At 48.4% G+C, this 18,068-nt stretch overlaps 1 protein-coding gene across 1 annotated transcript; it reads right to left on the bottom strand.

Annotated features, from left to right (window-relative positions):
* Window positions 1–1,334: 1,334 nt before the first annotated feature.
* INO80C (INO80 complex subunit C) lies at window positions 1,335–17,758 on the bottom strand. Its single transcript, XM_032859602.1, has 5 exons — window positions 17,522–17,758; window positions 7,993–8,103; window positions 6,818–6,929; window positions 5,868–5,935; window positions 1,335–1,745 (listed from the first exon to the last, which is right to left on the bottom strand). The coding sequence occupies exons 1-5, from the start codon at window positions 17,675–17,677 to the stop codon at window positions 1,614–1,616; spliced, it is 579 nt and encodes a 192-aa protein (XP_032715493.1). The 5' UTR covers window positions 17,678–17,758; the 3' UTR covers window positions 1,335–1,613.
* Between the last annotated feature and the right edge of the window lie 310 nt (window positions 17,759–18,068).

Here is an 18,068-nt window from a genome sequence, read left to right as displayed (position 1 = left end):
GTCCCAGGTAACCCTGACAGAGGGCGCTCAGCACGCATGCGCAGGCCTGCACACACCCCCGGAAGGCCCGAGAGGTCTGCGGGACCAATGGTCTGTGGGCCCCCATGAGGGATGCACACCGGCCAGGGATTCTTCTTCATCCTGGACCCTGGCCAGGAGAGTCTGAACAGTTAGGACTGAGGTAGCGCCCAACAGTAAGTGTTAGGAACGATCATGACTTCCATTTCTAGGAATGGTTGAAGTTGGATAGTGGGTCACTATCCAACTGGGGGTCTTCATGGAAAAGAGGTGGACCTGCTCCCAATTTTCTTTGTATAATAGGAGGTGGAAGTGAAACAGGAAGGGCCCTTGGCTCACTTACTCCTTATTTCCACCAAAAGGGAAACTGGGGGATTTTCCGAGGCTGACTGTTGGCAGCCAGTGCAGGAGTAAGTGTGGGAGCCCAAGAAGCAGACTCTGGTGTCTCAGGAAACTTCGGTTTCAGGCTTGAGGATTCCTGCACCAGAGCCTCAGATGTTCAGTGTGCATGGGCTTAAGAAAGGTTCCCCCCCTCTCCTGGTCCTCCCTTAGTCCTTTTCCGTGGGAGGGGAGCCACCCTGCACTCCTCCCGCCCTCACCACCGGTGACTGGGGTGACACAGGGGCTGCCAGGTTCCGGGCAGCTGCGACCTGCTCAGCGGGCTGCTCTCCCAGCTTTGTTTTTCTTTCCTCTAGGCCAGGAGAGGTTGCATGAGGGGCATTCCCTCAGAAAGAAAAGGCCGGCACCTGGCCGCCTAATCCCCTAAAGCAGAGGCAGCTCAGGCGCACTGCCCTCCCTAGAGAAATAAGGGAGTGGGCTCAGAAAGGCCCAGGCCGTGTCTCCACACTCTCCCCCGCTCTCCCCCTATGAAAAGGGGAAGCCAACACTGCTGTTCCCGAGCAGGCTTCAGTCAAAGGGGCAGCAGCCTATACCAAGACAAGAGCCCTTCTCGGAACAGGTGTCAGTGTTCGCACCCCAGAAGTGGGGCTAGGGCTGCTGTTTCAGCCAGCTAAAGCAGCCATACAAAATGCCAGACTGGGCAGCTTACATAACAGACACATATTTCTCTCTGGAGAGAGTTCTGGAGGCTGGGGAGAGGCTGGCCCGGTGCAGCAGGGAGAGTACTCTGCTCTTTCTTTGCCAGTCCCCAATTTTGGACCTCCTCCAAGTATTCTGATAAAAAAAAAAAATCTAATCTGCTCTAAAGTGGGAGTCACCAGGACCAGGAATAATCTAGCCCTGATGTCAGGATTCATTATAGAGTCTTGAAATGTGTTATAGGAGCGTCTATAACGTTGAAGCAAAAACTACATGGGTTAAGTTAAAAGCACAATTTTATATTTTCTTGTCAAACAACTTTACTTGAGGCAACAACTGAAATATAATTTAATTCAACAGGAAATATCACACTTGGAGGGAAAACATAGAAAAGAAAAAAAAAAAAAACCCTGAAATTTAAGCCAAACATTCTTTCCAAGGCACAGCACTGACATTTCCAGATTGACAGCAGAATGAGTTTGTTTCCATGAAACAAAATCATGAGTCCAAAGTTTGCCTTTGAAACAGCTTTCCACCGCCTCCCCATTTCTCCAGGCTCAGGGAACGATGCTCGTGGCCTTCCTCAGGGCCAGGTAGCCAGTGACGACGTCGGAGGGCAGCCTCCGGATATAGGAAAACTCTTCGATGGTGCTGAACCGCAGCTTGCTCTGGGGGTCAGTGTAGTTGGCCTGGGTGGGAAACCAGCACAGGGAAAAGCAGAACATTGGTGGTCATGGTGAATGTTTGAAGTCCAAGTTTACAAATTTTTTCTATTTTACCTAAAGTGAAATATCTGCATCTTGTCTTACTCTGTCATGAAGAACACAAATTGCCTACTTTGGCAAGGACTTGGTAATCTTCCAAGACTTGAGAAATACTTCAGGGTATAGACGGGAGGAAGAAGAGTAACCACATCAGACACCAGGACCGGTAAGAACGGTGGACACTGCAAGGGCTCCGAGCAACAGGTCCAAAATGGAATTCCTGATGATCCTCCCCCTCCGGCCCCCACCTTCAGACTCCCACCTGCTTCCAACAGATGTTTTGGCTCTGTCCCCCAAGGCAGGATCAGGGGCTGCCCAGGCACACCCACCCCTCCCTGTTACACCCCTACACCCCACATGCTCCAAGTGCTCTCTCCTGTTCTATGCCCTCCCCATGCCACTCCCAGGCTCCCTGGGCTACACCACAGTACTGATGGGCCACCCACTCCCACCCTCCCACTGGAAGGGACCAACACCCCACAACGGCAACCAAGGTCATTTCCACAACTTGCACTTCTGATTGCGTCTTCCCTTGGCTTGAAATCTCCCAGGAGCTCCTCTCAAGTCCTCAGCATGGCTTCTCAGACCCTGCAAGCCAGCCCGGGCCCTCCACCTTCCCAAGCCTCTTCCTCAGCCGCATGTCCCCACCCTGGTTCCAACTGCCCTGGCTCTCAGTCCCTCCTGGCATTCACGCCCCACTCACCCTTCCCTGGGGCGGGGCTGCTTTGCTCCCCAGTCGTGGGTTCATCCTTCAGACTCAGCCCCCAGGCATCTCATCAGGGAAGTCTTATCTGCTCCCCCGCTCTCCCACATCTGTCTCCTGTAGAATGCTTCTCTCTCTTGCTTTCCCGTTTATTATTGGCATGACTCTGAGTAAGGTCTAGGCTGAGCGGCTCCACGGGGCAGGAACCCCATGGTTTGCTTATCATGGCATCCCTGCTCTGAGTGCAGTGCAGAGTGCGCCGTGGCCTTCAGGGAATGTTTGTGCAATGAGTGAGGACTGAGTAAACACAAGAACGAATGAACCAATGGATAATCAAGACCATCACGGAAAAGAGACTTCTCTTTTCTCACTGACATCAAAACTCTCTTTTGGTCTGTGTTCCCTACGTGCAAAATGGAGAAAATAAACTCATTTACTGTATACCTCAAGTCATATGGCTTCTACAGACTTTGAAACAGAAAACATGAGGGTGAGTCATTTGGAACTCCTTTAAAAAATTATACAAGATGCCATTAAAGTCTAGACGGATAACGTCCAGTTACTGCCTTGCCAATGGCCCGTGTGCGGACCCCACCGGGTGGCAGTGCTGTGTCACCGAGGAAGGGCGGGGAGACTGAAGAAGCAACAGCGGAGGGGAACTTAGTTACAGGATTCTCACACTCTCCAAAGTCCCAATTCTGCCTCAGGGGATCTCCCTAAGGCAGTTAACATCTGCGTGGCAGGAAAAGGAGATTAGTCCTCCAGATTAATTAAAACTCTCCATAAAATAAAACCTTGATCCTTTGGCTTCATCTAGATCTTGCCTTTCTGTCCCACATTTTAATGACAGTAATATGTAGGAAGGTTTCCACAGAAAAACAGCAAGAAGCCCCTCTGGAGGACTGGCCAGGAGGCAGGCAGAGGCGTGGACGGGAGGAGAGGCTCCCCTGTGGCCGCAGGGGGAGTGGGAGGGGGCAGGCCCACGCAGCTGGCTTCTATCATCTGGCTTCCAGAGAAGCACCAGCTCCGGCCTGGCTCCATTTCTGTACCGCAAAAGTGACAGGCGGCGCTCACTGCTCTGCCCATCTCACCCAGAGCCACGGCTCTTTCCAGAGCTTTGGAACAAGCACTGCCCACAGGTGTGACCCCACGTGGCTTCCTGCCTTGCCCACGCACTGCGGACAACTGTTTGGTGCGAATAGGTGTGTCCATGTAAACATGAGTGGGGCTATATTTTTTAATGATGCAACTTTAATTTACTCAAGTCAACAAATGGATATATTCTCCTCTTAAAAAAAAAAGAAAGAAAACATTATGAATAAGACTCAAGTCCTCTTTTCCAAGCATCTACCATCCAAAAGTCCCTGCCTTTCCCTGAGGAAACCACTGTCCCTGGGCACCCTTCCAGACCTTGTTTGTATCCACCCTTACATATATAAACACACCAGGGAAATTACCCACTATTTTTTTGTGAGTGTGTGTTGGTTTTTGCTTAAATGGTAGCATGCTGCTTACGCTGCTTTGCACCTTTGAGTAAACGACACATCTAGAAGTTTATCCCTGTTGTTACAAACACATCAAGCTCACAGACTAGTATGAAATCATCTCCACCCCCAAGCCCTGGTTGACTGACCTTTATTGTGTTCCCAATACTTGGCTCATAACCCCATTTTCTCATAATTATTTCTGCATGAAACTCCGTGTACACACACTTTCTCTAGGGAGCTGCCTGGAAGGCAAACTGCTAAGTCATAAGCTTTAGCTTTTCTGTCTCAACAGGTGCTGCCAAATGTCCTCCCGAGAATCCAGACTAATGTATTCCCGCCTCCAAAGGGCCGTGTATTGAGGAGATTTGCTTCTCTGTGTTGGTGATGTTTATAATCAAACATCTTCATTTCTCCCCCGCTGGTGAGCCCTTTCCCTAATTATCAGGGAGACTGGAGATCTACTGATCGTCTGTATGTCCTCCTTGTTACTGTCTTCACATCCTTCTAGCCAGTCCTGGGGGTCTGCCTTTCGATGATCTGGTAGGGTTCTTTGCAGATCCAAGCAGCCAGAGGTTTTAGGTTATGTATGACATGACAAGGCCTTGCCTGTAGCATAAAGGGCCTGGAACGACGCTTCTCAAAGTGATTCTCATGCCTCCTAATGTGTGCGAGCCACCACACTAACAGATGAGCTGCTGAGTGGCGAGGACAGAGCGACCTTCTAAGGGACCACCCACTAGGTCTGCCCCCAAACGATGGCCTCTCCATGGAGAAATGCCCATCTGGGGCTGGAACGGAACAGCTGCTCCCACACTAGCTCTCCTGCCATAAAGTTATTAAAATGGGTCAAATCGATGAGGTGACTATTTTCAGGCAGGAAACAAGAGATCGTGTAAGACCACAACATTGCTCGTGCAGATGAAGTACCCTCCGAGGTTAGGAAATATGTGCCCTGAATGGACGGCAGAAGAACCCACCATGCATGCACACTCGCACGCACACACACACACAACACATACACATGCACACGCACGCCATGTTACAGCACCTCTATTCTGCCTGTTGTTTTTTACGATCACTATGTGATCTATGTTAAGAAATTTGTAGTTCAGGGCGCCTGGCTGGCTCAGTCGGCTAAGTGTCCGACTCTCAATCTCAGCTCAGGTTTGATCTCAGGGTTGTGGGTTCAAGCCCCATGTTGAGCTCCACACTGGGCATGGAGCCTACTTTAAAAAAAAAAAAAAAAGGTTTGTAGTACATGGAGGAATGTGTGTCTGCGGAGGAGAAGCTACAACATACAACTGATTCAGAGACAATAACTAACAGTATTTTCAAAAGTATAAAAGAACTCAACTCTTTCCCAGCACAAAACGCGTATCATTGGTTTAGTCGGTCTGGCATGGAAGTTTGGAGTCATCCATTTTCATAAAAATGTAAAGCATTTAAATGATATGTATGAGTTTTAAAAAGTGAAGTGCCCCATTTTAGTTTAACTACATTTTTGGAAAGTACAATCATCTCCAAAATATAAGAAATTTTTTAAATTTCAGCAGTTAAAAAAGAAATTGTTGTTTCTTTCATGTTATCTCATGTGTTAACAAGCAGAGGAAGGGGAGGTGAGAGCCGGGTCTCCTACTTTCTGGAGCAGTCTTCCCTCCGGGCTGCCTGCATGGAGGTCCCAGGCTGCAGCCACTCTGAGATAAGCGTGTGAGCTCTTCAGCACAAACCCAGGACCTGTCGAAGTGCGCAGGCTCCCGGCAGGGTCAGGGGCAGCCCCATCAACACTTCCTTCGACAGTATTATGAAATCTCCCTTCCAGCTCAATGCTATGAGACCCAGAGAGGGATTTATACTCACAAGAAGACCTGAAACATCAGAATACTTCTTAGCTGGTTTAAAGGAGGGAGGAGCATCAATACTGAAGTCTGGGGGGGAAAAAAAAAGAAAGAAGATAACTAAGCTGGCTTTAAAATATTCAGATCCCTCTCCTTCTTTCTCTGAAAGTGCTGTCTCATAATATTTCTGAAATTTTGATGTGGTGATTAAGTCCTCAGACACTTCTCTGGGGGAGTGATGCACTACGTCGCAGACCAGGCACAAGCTCGAGCTCTGCCCCGTCCCTGGGGCCCCTCTGCTCTGGCGGAACCCCCGGAAAGCTCCTCTGCCCACAGGCCACTCTCACCATCGCAGGCTACACAGGCTGTGGGCGAAACCCAATAACCTTCTAATGGGATCGGAGCATCCGGACACTGGAGTGTCCACACCCAGACCCTGACTAGCTCACTGGTCACCCATCTGAGTCACCCCATGAAAGATGTGCTGTGGGACAGGAGGTGAGGGAAACTTTGACTGTACTTTCCAGGGAGGACGAACAGAACACAGAACAGTGCTTCACACAGATGTGAAAACACTGCAGCAGAAAGCACTCACTCTAACAATGGCACAGAGTAAAACAGAGTTAGCCTTTAAGATGGTGGTTAGAAACCCTCTGAAATCTTGGGAAACCCTGTTCTGGAACACATTTTAAGAGTAGATTCCTGAAAAGAAGTTTGTCTGACAGAAACACCAGGATTAGCACATCAGGACCGACTTCTCCAGAATGAAATGTCACAGCACCACGAACAAGCACACACCCTGTCGCACAGAAGGGCTCAGCGCCCAGCTCCACGCATGGCGTCTCCCGAGGCTGACGCACCTCTCCAACCCTGGAGCTACGGGTCGCTTCCTACACTAACACAAACATGCAGGTTTGTTACAAGTTCCTACTCTGAGCATCATCGACACACAGAAGGCTCTAGACAGCTCACAGTTGGGATCGTTCAGTTGCCACGGCAATGCCCTTTCAGAGGCGAGGATCTGTTTCAGGTTCTTCCAGGTTCTGTTCTTCTTGCCGGCGACTGCACCACCGTGGCCAGAGTGCTGGAGTGAAAGATGGGGGTGGAAGCGACAGGAATCAGCGGAGGCCATCATTTCAGGATCGGAATGACGCGCATCCCTAAGAGTAACACGCCCCTCATTCTGTCAGCTCATTTGTACCCCTAAGGGCTGGGTTTGTTTGTTTGTTTGTTTGTTTTTAAGTATTACACTGTACACGTTAATCTTACTGATAAAAACACAAAGCTTTTGGATTATCAAAACCCATGAAGTAGTTGGGTCATGGAGTAGAAATAAAAGAGTTTTTTTGGTTTTTTGTTGTTATTGTCTGTTTTTATATGCTCATAGAAAAATCACATCCTTTTTGGGACTAACTTTAGAGAATTCACTCATGAATCCTCCATCACTTTAAAATAAATTTATTACAAAGTCAGCTTTAGGGCTGGTCACTCACTCACTGCCTGGCAAGTCACTGGAGATGCTGGGAAACCCAAGAAAGCCTCAATCATGGCATGGCAAGCCCTCTGGAAATTTGTTTTCTTTCTTGTTCTATAAAAATGATAAAATAAAATGGAAAAGAATACCAAAATCTGCTGTAGGCACTGGTAATACTGTATTTTTAAAACTAATGAAAAACAAACTTCTAATGATATCATCTCAATCTCTGCAATTATTATAGCTCTCAAGAATGAAAGGAAGAGTAGCCTATTCCTCCTTTACAACAAAAGTTAGATTTACTTAAACTAATGAGGAGAACTCCTCTTTTAGTTAGTTGTTTTCAACGAAAACTTACGTTAAGCCCAGTGAAAAGGGACGGTGAGCAATCATGGAAATGACCCACCCTCAGAAGAGTATCCTTTGATCAGTTCCACGAGGAGCACCTAAATCCTGGGGAACGGGCCCACTGGGTGAGCAACGGGTAGGGCCCTCCTCCTGCCACCACCCTCTCCTAACAGCCCCTGGCAAAGGTGGTGGTGAGTTGAACTGATGGAGAAAGGGCCACCAGGGCCACCCGGGCTGCCGGCCCAGCAGGATCAGAGGCTGGGGTATGGCTGTTTGTTTTTGCGTTTTGTTTTTTTTTCATTTCTAAAATACCTTAGAAGCTTACCACAAAGTTTGGATCCTTAAATGGCAATGGCTTGGCAGCTTTTTCCATAGGTCCTGCGCTGAAGTCAGAGGGCACCATCTTATTCTCGCTCATGGCTTCCATGCTGATACCCTTAAAGCATAATGATAGTCTGAGGTCAGTTTTCTTCTTGGTGAGGTCCCTAACTCTGCTCCTAACAAGATGACGCCATGGGGGATGTGAAGGAAGACAGTGCCCCAGAGCCCTAGCAGGTGGCCTGCACCAGAGAAGGGCATGCCAGATTGGGAGCAACACCTGTTGTGTGGAAGCCATGGGAAGGAGAGCCAGGATCCCAGCTTCCAGGCTTCCTGGATCCCCCATGTGCCAAGTAGGAGGGATGGCTGTCCCCCATGAGCCAGCTCACTGAACTCTGACAACTGCTGTTATCCCCAGTTTTCAGAAGAGAAAATTGAGGCTCAGAGGTATGAGTTCAAGACCACACAGTGATGACCTCTGGATTCAAACCCAGGTGGAGCCAATTCCAAAGCCCTCACCATCTCCACAACACCACAGTGTCCCTACTCCTACTGACCTTGTCACACTGTGCCTTAAAACATTGAGACAAAAAAGGACCAGCCCCTGTAAGGGTGTCATCAGTCAGAGAACCCAGGTTACAACTCTTCTGCGCCAGCCGAGCAAGGGGATAACAGTCATTCTGAAGGAGGAGAGCAGAGTAAGAGGGGGCTGGGTAGACACAGGTCAGCCGCCTGCCGCCAGAACGCCCCCAATAGCAGGCTGAACTCTTTATTTTTTTTTTAAATATTTTATTTATTTATTTATTTGACAGAGATCACAAGTAGGCAGAGAGGCAGACAGAGAGAGAGAGAGAGAGAGAGAGGGAAGCAGGCTCTTGGCTGAGCAGAGAGCCCGATGCGGGACTCTATCCCAGGACCCTGAGATCATGACCTGAATCGAAGGCAGCTGCTTAACCCACTGAGCCACCCAGGCGCCCCAGGCTAAACTCTTTAAAACAAAAAAACCTTTCAAGCTCACCATCACCAAGAAAAAACAAGCCAAAGTAAGAAATGGCTTCTGATTTTTAATGCAATTTCCAGTATTCCCAAACTGCAATAAATTATTTTTAATTGATATATAATTTACATACAGCGAAATGCACAGATCTTAAGTGTAGGTTTTGTGAGTTTTGCCAAATCTTTACACTTGTTTAATCCATGTCCCTATGGATTGCAGAACATTTCCGACATCCCAGAAGGTTCCCTCATTCCCTTCCTAGCCAGTACCTTCCACCTTCAGGGCAGTCGCTATTGTGGTTACTCCCACCCCACTTCTGCCCCTTTTACAACTTCATATAAAGGGAATCTGACGACACGTACTCGTGTTTGGCTTCTTTAGTGCAGCAGAGCTTTGAAGATCTCTCGTGTGGCCGCAGAGGTCAGTAATCTGTTTCTCTGTATCTGTGTCTGTTCAGCAGAAAGGCATCCCCCGTACGGATGTACCACAACGTGTTTACCCACTCGCTGTTGATGAACATGTGGGCCATTTTCAGGCTTCAGCTAGTATAAATAACGCTGCTGTGAACACTCCATACCAGGCTTTGTGTGGACCTGTGTTTACACTTCTCTAGGGTAAACACCTAGGAGCGGAATGGCTGCATGACCGGGTAAGTGTATTTAACACTGAAAGAAACTGCCAACTCGTTTTCCTAAACGGTGGCCCGATTTGACACTCCCAGCAGCAGTGTATGAGCGTGCTGGATGTGTGTGTGTGTGTGTGTGTGTCCATCACCCCCATCCCCACCCCTGCAGTGACATTTGTGGGGGGCGCAGGGGGCACCCACTCTGATGCGTAGTTCTCCAAATGATCTCCTCTCAGACACCTTCTCAAAGGCTTTGCCAGTCTCTGCACGTGGGCCTGGGCACCTCCTTGGTCCACACTACCTCTTTTGTCTGACATGCCCCTCAACTCCCCCCGCCCATGATCTTTCCAAAGCCCAGCTCAATGCCAACCCTGTAAGAAGTAAGAGGCCTCCAATTTCTCAATCTTTTCCCACCAGCCACAGCCACAAGTGTTCTTGCATCTCTCTTTCCTCTCGCACTCCCTCCCTCCCTCCCTCCCCAGCCATCCTTCCCACAGTCCTCCCTTACCTGGCACCTTCCTCAGTTTGCCCCTCAGAGGAGGGGTTCTGCGGTGCACACCTTGCCCACTCCCTTCTCTCCAGCACAGTCAGTGAGGCCCTCTTAAATGCAAGCTTGATGGGGCTCCCCTCCTCTCCAGCAGACCGGTGGGCCCCACAGACTTTGAGATGAGAAACACATCTGGCCTCCTCTCCAGCCTTACCTTTCATTATCCCTCCTTACTGCATTTTGTATTTTCTGGTACAAAATCCACTGAGTCATTTTCTATATGGCACAAATAGTTTCCAATTTTCCCATTTTCATTTATACTTTACTAAGATTATTTTCATTGGGATTAATTCGTGTCAGCTTTAATTTTATAACAAAGATTAGATCTAGCATTTTGTATATAACTAACTTTTACTGCCCTTGTAATTTTTCCTTCCTGCCATGGCATTTCTGCCAGGTACATGTATCCTAGAAGGCCCAATGTGATGAGGGAAATTTGATTTTCCCATCACATTTAATCAATAACCAACATTACTGTGTATAGTTTTAGTCAGTTGTCAATGTTATTTTGGGTTGACTAGTATCTATTTTAAATTAGATATATGATGGATAGTTTGTATTTATGTCTTAGTCAAGGAAAAAAAACAGCAGCTTTATGAAACAGGGAACCACAGGCCAGAAGAAGGAGAGATGAAAGAGAGATGACCAGACAAGGAAAGAGCATCTCCGAGCGGGTGCACACCCTGCCCCACAGTGTGGCTCAGCCTTCTGTTCCCCACATCTAACTGGATCAGAAATAGTGTATATGTATCCTGAAGAGGGGCATGGAAGGACCAAGGGGAGGCTAGAGCGAAGCCTGTGCTACTGGACTGAAATCAGAGGTTCGCAGTGTGTACTCAAGGCTTTAATACAGCTCAGGCAGAGAAACAGAGAAACTGATACAGAGAGTATGGGGAGGGTGGGTACACACACCCCCATCTTTCCTAGCTCTCTCCACAGAGACAGCTGGAAACAACAGGTACACCTGGGCTCAGATCCTGGTTTCTAAATGTGATTCTCCAAGAACCACTGATCCTTAAAAAAGTAACTGGTTCCAGGGCTGGGGCAGAAAAGTACAGGATGAGCCTTGTGGTTCAGAAAGTAAGAAAATAGCTGTATTGGTCGTCTAGGGCTGTCCTGACAAAATACCACAGACTGGGTGGGTTAAACAACAGACACGCATTTTCTCACAGCTCTGAAAACTACAAGTCCAGATCAAGGTATCAGCAGGGTTGGTTTCTCCTGACGCCTGGGTCATTGGCTTGTAGATGGCTGTCTTCTTGCTGTGTCCTCACAGGGCCTCTCCTCTGTATACTCTCCTCCTTGGTGTCTCTTCCTCTCATATGGACAACAGTCCTATTGGACTTTATTGACCTCCTTTAACCTTAATTACCTCTGTAACAGCCCTATCTCCAAACACAGTAATGTTCTGAGGTGTACAGGGCGGTGGGTGGGGGGGACATCATATGGATCTTGAAGGGAAACAATTCAGTTCACCACAGTACATAATAGCATTGAGAAAATGACGGGGGTCTATTAAAGCACAAAGAAGAGGTTTGAAGAGGTTCCCACTAGCAGAGGACAATTTCAGCATCAAAATAAATAACACTAATCCAGAACATATAAAGGATTGTTATCACTCAACAACAACGCAAATTCCACTGTAAAAAGGGCAAAGGATTCCAATCAACATTTCCTCTTTTATGGCCAGCAGAAAAGATGTTCGGCATCCTCAAAACCGCACTGAGCTATCACGTCACACCCACAGGGATGGCCATGATCGAAGACATTGAATAACGCGCTAGTGAGGATGCAGAGCGACTGCAACCCTCATGCATGGCTGGTGAGAAACGAAAAGAGTGTGGTCACTTCGAAAAACAGTTGGTGTTTCCTCAAAATGTTAAACAGAATTATCATATGACCCAATAATTCGACTCCTAATATATATCCCAGAGAATTAAAAAAAAACAGTTTGTAAAAATATGTGCATATTCATATAAGTATTTCCCATGAAAGCGAAGATGTACAAACAACCTACATGGCCATCAACGGACGAATACATAGGTGTGGTATATCCGTACAATGGAGTGGCATTCAACCACAGAAGGGAATAAAGTACTAATCCATGCAACCACATGGATAAGCCTTGAAAATACTACACTAGGGGCGCCTGGGTGGCTCAGTGGGTTAAGCCGCTGCCTTCGGCTCAGGTCATGATCTCAGGGTCCTGGGATCGAGTCCCGTATCGGGCTCTCTGCTTGGCAGGGAGCCTGCTTCTCTCTCTCTCTCTCTCTCTCTCTGCCTGCCTCTCTGTCTACTTGTGATCTCTCTCTGTCAAATAAATAAATAAAATCTTTAAAAAAAATAAAAAAAAAAAAAGAAAATACTACACTAACCGACAGGCACCTGGGTGGCGCAGTCGGTTAAGCATCCAGCTCTTGTTTTCAGCTCAGGTCATGATCTCAGGGTCATAAGATCGAGCCCCTGCACTGGACTCCATGCTCAGAGCAGAGTCAGCTTGAGTTTCTCTCCCTTTCCTCATGCTCCTCCTCATGCTCTCTCTCTCTCAAATAAGTAAATAAGTCTTTTTAAAAAAGGAAAGAAAATATTATGGTAATTGAACGCAGACAGAAAAGGCCACATATTCTATAATTCCATTCGCATGAGGTAACTACAGCAGTCAAAGATCAGAGGCGATCACAGGCTCAGAGGAAGGGTTAATGGGAGTGACTCCTAATAGGTAGAGGGTTTCTTTTTGGGGTCATGGAAATCTTCTAAAAGTAGATGGTAGGGGTGGTTACACAACTCGGAATATACTACAAACCACAGAAGCGCACATTTTAAGAGGGTGAATTTTATGAGATGTGAATTATAACTCAATAAAGCAGTTACAAACAAAACACATTTATGGATGAATGAATAAAGCTAGTCTCAAAGTATCCCCCCCACAGGATTCTTTAATACGAACAGGAAAATAATAACTTCACAGTGGAGAGACCTGGCAGACACCACCTTACTAAGTGGTCAAAGCGAACACTGTTGGTAGCAGAACACGGGCCACCATGTGCTATGATATGACGCACTGAGAAGGGGACAGCGTCACTTCTGTCCTCTTGTCAAGAATGTATTACCCATATCTGATCATAGGAAATATCAGACAAGCCCAAATTCAGGAACACTCTATAAAATAAGGGACCAGTACTCTTTAAGAGCGTCAGGTTGTGAAAGACAAAGACCAGAGAACTATCCTATAGAAAGGAAGCTAAAGACACATGATAACACAAACGTGTGATCCCGGCCGGAATCCTGGGTTCAATCAAAGATAAGAACGCCATCCGTGGTTAGGGGTCAGTGCTGGTTCAGTGTTAATCCCTAAATCTGATGGCTGTACTGTTGTTATGTAGGAGAATGACTTTGATTTTAGGAAATTCACACTGAAATGTTTAGAGCATTAAAAAAATAAATAAATAACAGTGGCCAAGAGAAACCTCTCCCCTGGGGTTCGCCCAGCTGCTAACCTGACAGCAAATGAGCCAGGGGTTCCAAGGCCCCCAAGAGGAAGCTACAGCTGGCAGGCGGGTCAGGAAGAGTGACCGCCACCTGCTCTCCCGAGAGGCTGTGGTTCAAGGGCAGAGGAAGAAGCCTTGCTCACTGGCTGGAAGGCACACGAGATGAACAGGTCCAAGGAAACTGGCCAGTGTCAGAAGCAGCAAAGTGGTCTCTTCCCCAAGGAATCTAGGGATTCGTCAGGGCGGCCCTGGGACTACTCAGCGAGGACGGGCCGATGGGCTCGGGCAGTGGGGAGGCTGGCCTACAGGTGGCCTCGAGTACGTGAGAGAGAGAAAAGACAGCCTGAGAACTACACAGGGAGTATCATGTCAGAACAGAAAAGCCAGACCGCTAGGGACAGCTCAGGGGAAACAGGCAGAAAGGGAGAGGTTTCCCAGGGCCACACACATTTAAGTTGCAACTTCACTGTTGCAGTTTTTTATAAAGAAAATGACTGCTTATGTAATGTTCCCATCTGGGAGAAAATAAGCAAACGGAAATGCTAACAACGCAAGGGAAGATCCCAGCGGGGGATGGGGAAAGCAGGCCTCCAGGCCCGACAGAACGTAGGGAATGTGCCCCACTGGCAGCCACCATCCTCAAATGACGGTCTCAGCTTTTCTTCTCGTGCAGGAAGGCCAGAGAGACTGCATCTCTCCCCTTCTCCGGAGACCCCGTCCCTGATGCCGAGTGGGTAAGCTCCCAATGCTGTGCGCACAGTGAAATCCTGGGAAGGAATCCGGGTGCTCTTTGATGTAGGCCATTCCCAGGTCCCAGGAAGAGATGGGAAAACGCTGGCAGGCGGAAAGGCCTGGTGGAGACTGGGGAGGCGGCGCTGCCCCAGAGGCCGCCGAGAGAAGCAGGTACCTCGGCCAGTGTGTGTGGGCTGGGAGGTCCGGGCCCTCTGCCAGGGGAGAGGACGCACTGTCAGACAGGTGCATCTGCTGGGAGGAAGGGGAAGGTGTGGGAGAAAGTGCCAGAAGTCTGCACCGCCACTCTGGGAGCATGCCAGAGAAGAGGCAGCAAGGGGACGGAGAGGATGTGCTCCAGCACCGAGAGTCATAGCGGACCCCTCCTGCTCATTTGGTCCCTCCAACCTCTGTCCTTCCCCTGTCAGCAGGGCCAGTGAGTAGCCACGCTTGCTGAGGAAGGGGCAGAGGAAGGAAGGCATCCCAACAAAAACTGAGCCCCATCATTCCAGAGCTGCCTCCTGCCTGTGAAACAGTGAGGACTCTTCCCTCCCAGACCAGGATCCAAGATCCTGGGCCCAGAACTGGGTGTTGTGCCATTCCTTCCTCCTGAACCCCACCCTGCATGATCCCGCACCCTGGGCTTCAGCCATGCTGAGACTCCGCTGCCTATTAGCGACGGGATGAGAGGGAGCGGCCCTCAGTGAAAGGGAGGATCAAGTCTGTGAGGCTGGAACGCCAGAAAATAAAATTGTAAATGACGTACAGTTTCCACATTACTCAGCCACTGTTAACATTAAGAGACGTTCTGAGATGAACCAGCCCATCCCCGAGACACGAATACCCTATGAAGAGGAGAGAAGTAATGCTCAGCATTCAGGGCTGTCCCCTCTTTGCAGCTCAAGAATAGACAACACAAGTCTCAAGGAGCAGAAACCTGGCCCTATCAAAGCAGCCCAGGCCTGCCTCTAACAGAGACTGCAGTCAGCCAAGACCTCCACCCGCCAAATAGCTTTGCGTCTCCAAACGGCAACCTGCACAACTGACTCAGACGTGAGGACAGTGGGGTCACAAAGAAGGGAGACAAATGGTCTTTGTCTCGTCACTGGAAAACCGAATGCCCAGTTACATCGATCTAACAGTATTCTAGAATAAAGTCGCTGAGCCTGATCTAGAACTGCAGTGTTGTAGTAGGGTGACTTAAGATAGAATTGTGAGAAGCAACCTAAATATTCGATAAAGTCAATTAAATAAGAGCACTCGATTTCTTGGGAAGCCAGTCAACATAGGGAGAGCCGTGAAATAATGCTGAGTGAAAAGCAGGGCACACAATGTTACGCATTGAGGACAGTAATGAAAAACTACCTCCATATAGAAAAGACAAATCATAACAGTTGTCCGGGGAGAAGTGGATGATTCTTACGTCCATTTTAAAAATAGAAAAAAGGGAGGGTAAGCACCTGGGTGGCTCAGTTGTTTGAGTCAGACTCTTGATTTCAGCTCAGGTCACGATTCCAGGGTCATAAGAATGAGCCCCCCATCAGCTGTGTGCTCAGAGGGGAGTCAGCTTGAGATTCTTTCCCTCTGCCCCTCCCCCAACTCTCTCTCTCAAAATAAGTATTTTTTTTTTAAAAATAGAAAAAAGGAATTTCTAAAACTAACATTATCATATTTTTTTAAAAGCTAGGGTAAGGGCACCTGGGTAGTTCAGTTGGTTAAGGATCTGACTCTTGATTTTGCCTCAGGTCCTGATCTCGGGGTCCTGGCACCAAGTCCTGCATCCAGCTCTGCACTCATTCTCTCTCTCTCTCTCCTTTTGCCCCTCCCCCCACTTGTGTGTGCGCTTTCTCTCTCTCTCTCAAATAAATCTTTAAAAACAAAGCAAAACACAGAGGTTTATTTTAATAATTAAATGACATAAGGGTGGGACGCCTGGGAGGCTCAGTGCTTTAAGCCTCTGCCTTCTGCTGGGGTCATGATCCCAGGGTGATCCGATCCAGCCCTGCCTAGGGCTCCCTGCTTAGTAGGGAGTCTGCCTCTCCCTTTTCTTCTGCCCCTCCCACTCATGCTCTCCCAGTCTCTCACTAACAAATAAAAAAAATCTTAAAAATAAATAATGAATGGAGGTGCTTGGCTGGCTCAGTGGGTTTGGCTCAGGTCATAATCTCAGGGTCCTGGGATCAAGCCCCACATCAGGCTCTCTGCCCCGCTGAGCAGAGAGCCTGCTTCTCCCTCTCTCTCTGCCTGCCTCTCTGCCTACTTGTGATCTCTGTCAAATAAATTTAAAAAGAATGAAAAATAAAGAATGAATGAGAAAGGGGTACCTGGTTGTCTCCTTCATTGGGGCTGGTGACTCTAGGATCTTGGGGTTGTAATTTCGAGCCCCATGTTGGATATATAGATAACTTAAATCTTTTTTAAAAAAGAATTAAAGGAGATAGCATTTAGAAAGTGCTTAGAACAGTGCTCTCTAATTGCGTGAAATAAAATGCAGGAGCCAAGAGAAACACTAATCTAACCAAATCACTCCTCTGCAGAAAATCTTTTGCTGGAATTGTGAAGCCTAGATTATCCAGATACCATGAGATCTGTACCAGGTACTGTGCTCAGTGCCTTCCCAACATGATCTCTTGGAATCCTTTTACCAACGCCATGGAGTAAGACCAAACCACTTTGGGACGGGGAAACCGAGTGTTCACAAAGTACTTTCCTGAGAATGAGGGACGCCATCGGTATCAATACATCTTGGAATTTCCCCATTTTTAGGACATTGGGGTGCTCTGCACCTCACGGACACTCGGTACAGATATGCAGAAAGGACTAAAGTGAGACACACGGCCTTGAGCTTCACTGAAACTCACACAGAAAAGTCCTGAGCCTCAACCTAAACGCGACAGGAAGGGAGATTCGGTAATAACATCCCCACCTCTCCCGCTCTCAAAGACAATGCAAGGCGGGTGGTGCCTGAACCCAAGCCCACTCGTCCACACTTGGGAAAAAAGGTTTCATTTGCGCCAGCGATGTGAACCCACCCCAAGCGGTATTTCAAGGCCCGGAACCTTCGCCCTGCCCCGCCCTGCCCTGCGCACGCGCCCTCGCTCCGCCGCGCACGGCCCCGCGCACGCGCAGACTAGACGAGCCTAAGTATACCTGCGTAAAGCCGGCGGCGGACACTTTTTTCTTTTTACTGGCGCTGTAACCGCCAGCGCTGCTGCCGTTGTGGGAAGGACTGGCTGGCCTCTTCTTGCTGTTCCGAGCTATCCCCGGAGTGGAAGTAGTGGCCACAATTGGAATTTGAGCCGCCATTCCTACCCTGAGTCTTCCTCCTCCCCCGCCCCCACTTTCTCGGTACAGGCTTTGGAACTTCCGGCTCGCCCTTACTTCCGCCTTCAGGCGCGAAAATCCGGCCTGGACTCCCAGCGGGTTCGCGAACTTCTTTCGGCCAATTCTAAAAGGCGGAGGTCGGAGCAGCCCAATCCGCGGAGGCCGGAGGGTGTCAGCCAGGCTGTGTCCCGCAGTCAGCCTGGGCACGTGCTGGGAAATCCGCCGTGGTTGAGGAACAGAACATCTCGTGACCTTTTTTTCAAACAATGGGTTCTTTTAAAAATAAATAACCGTGTTGTCATTCTCACATTAAGTCGGAAGACTGATCACTTTTAATGTCTGAGTAAAGTTAGTGTTGTTCTGAGTGGATTGA

This window comes from Lontra canadensis, unplaced genomic scaffold (assembly GCF_010015895.1).
Source record: "Lontra canadensis isolate GAN:19392208 unplaced genomic scaffold, GSC_riverotter_1.0 scaffold17, whole genome shotgun sequence".
In the NCBI taxonomy this organism is placed as follows: domain Eukaryota; kingdom Metazoa; phylum Chordata; class Mammalia; order Carnivora; family Mustelidae; genus Lontra; species Lontra canadensis.
The sequence above is the reverse complement of the archived record's forward strand: the minus strand, read 5'-3'. Positions and strand labels throughout refer to the sequence as shown.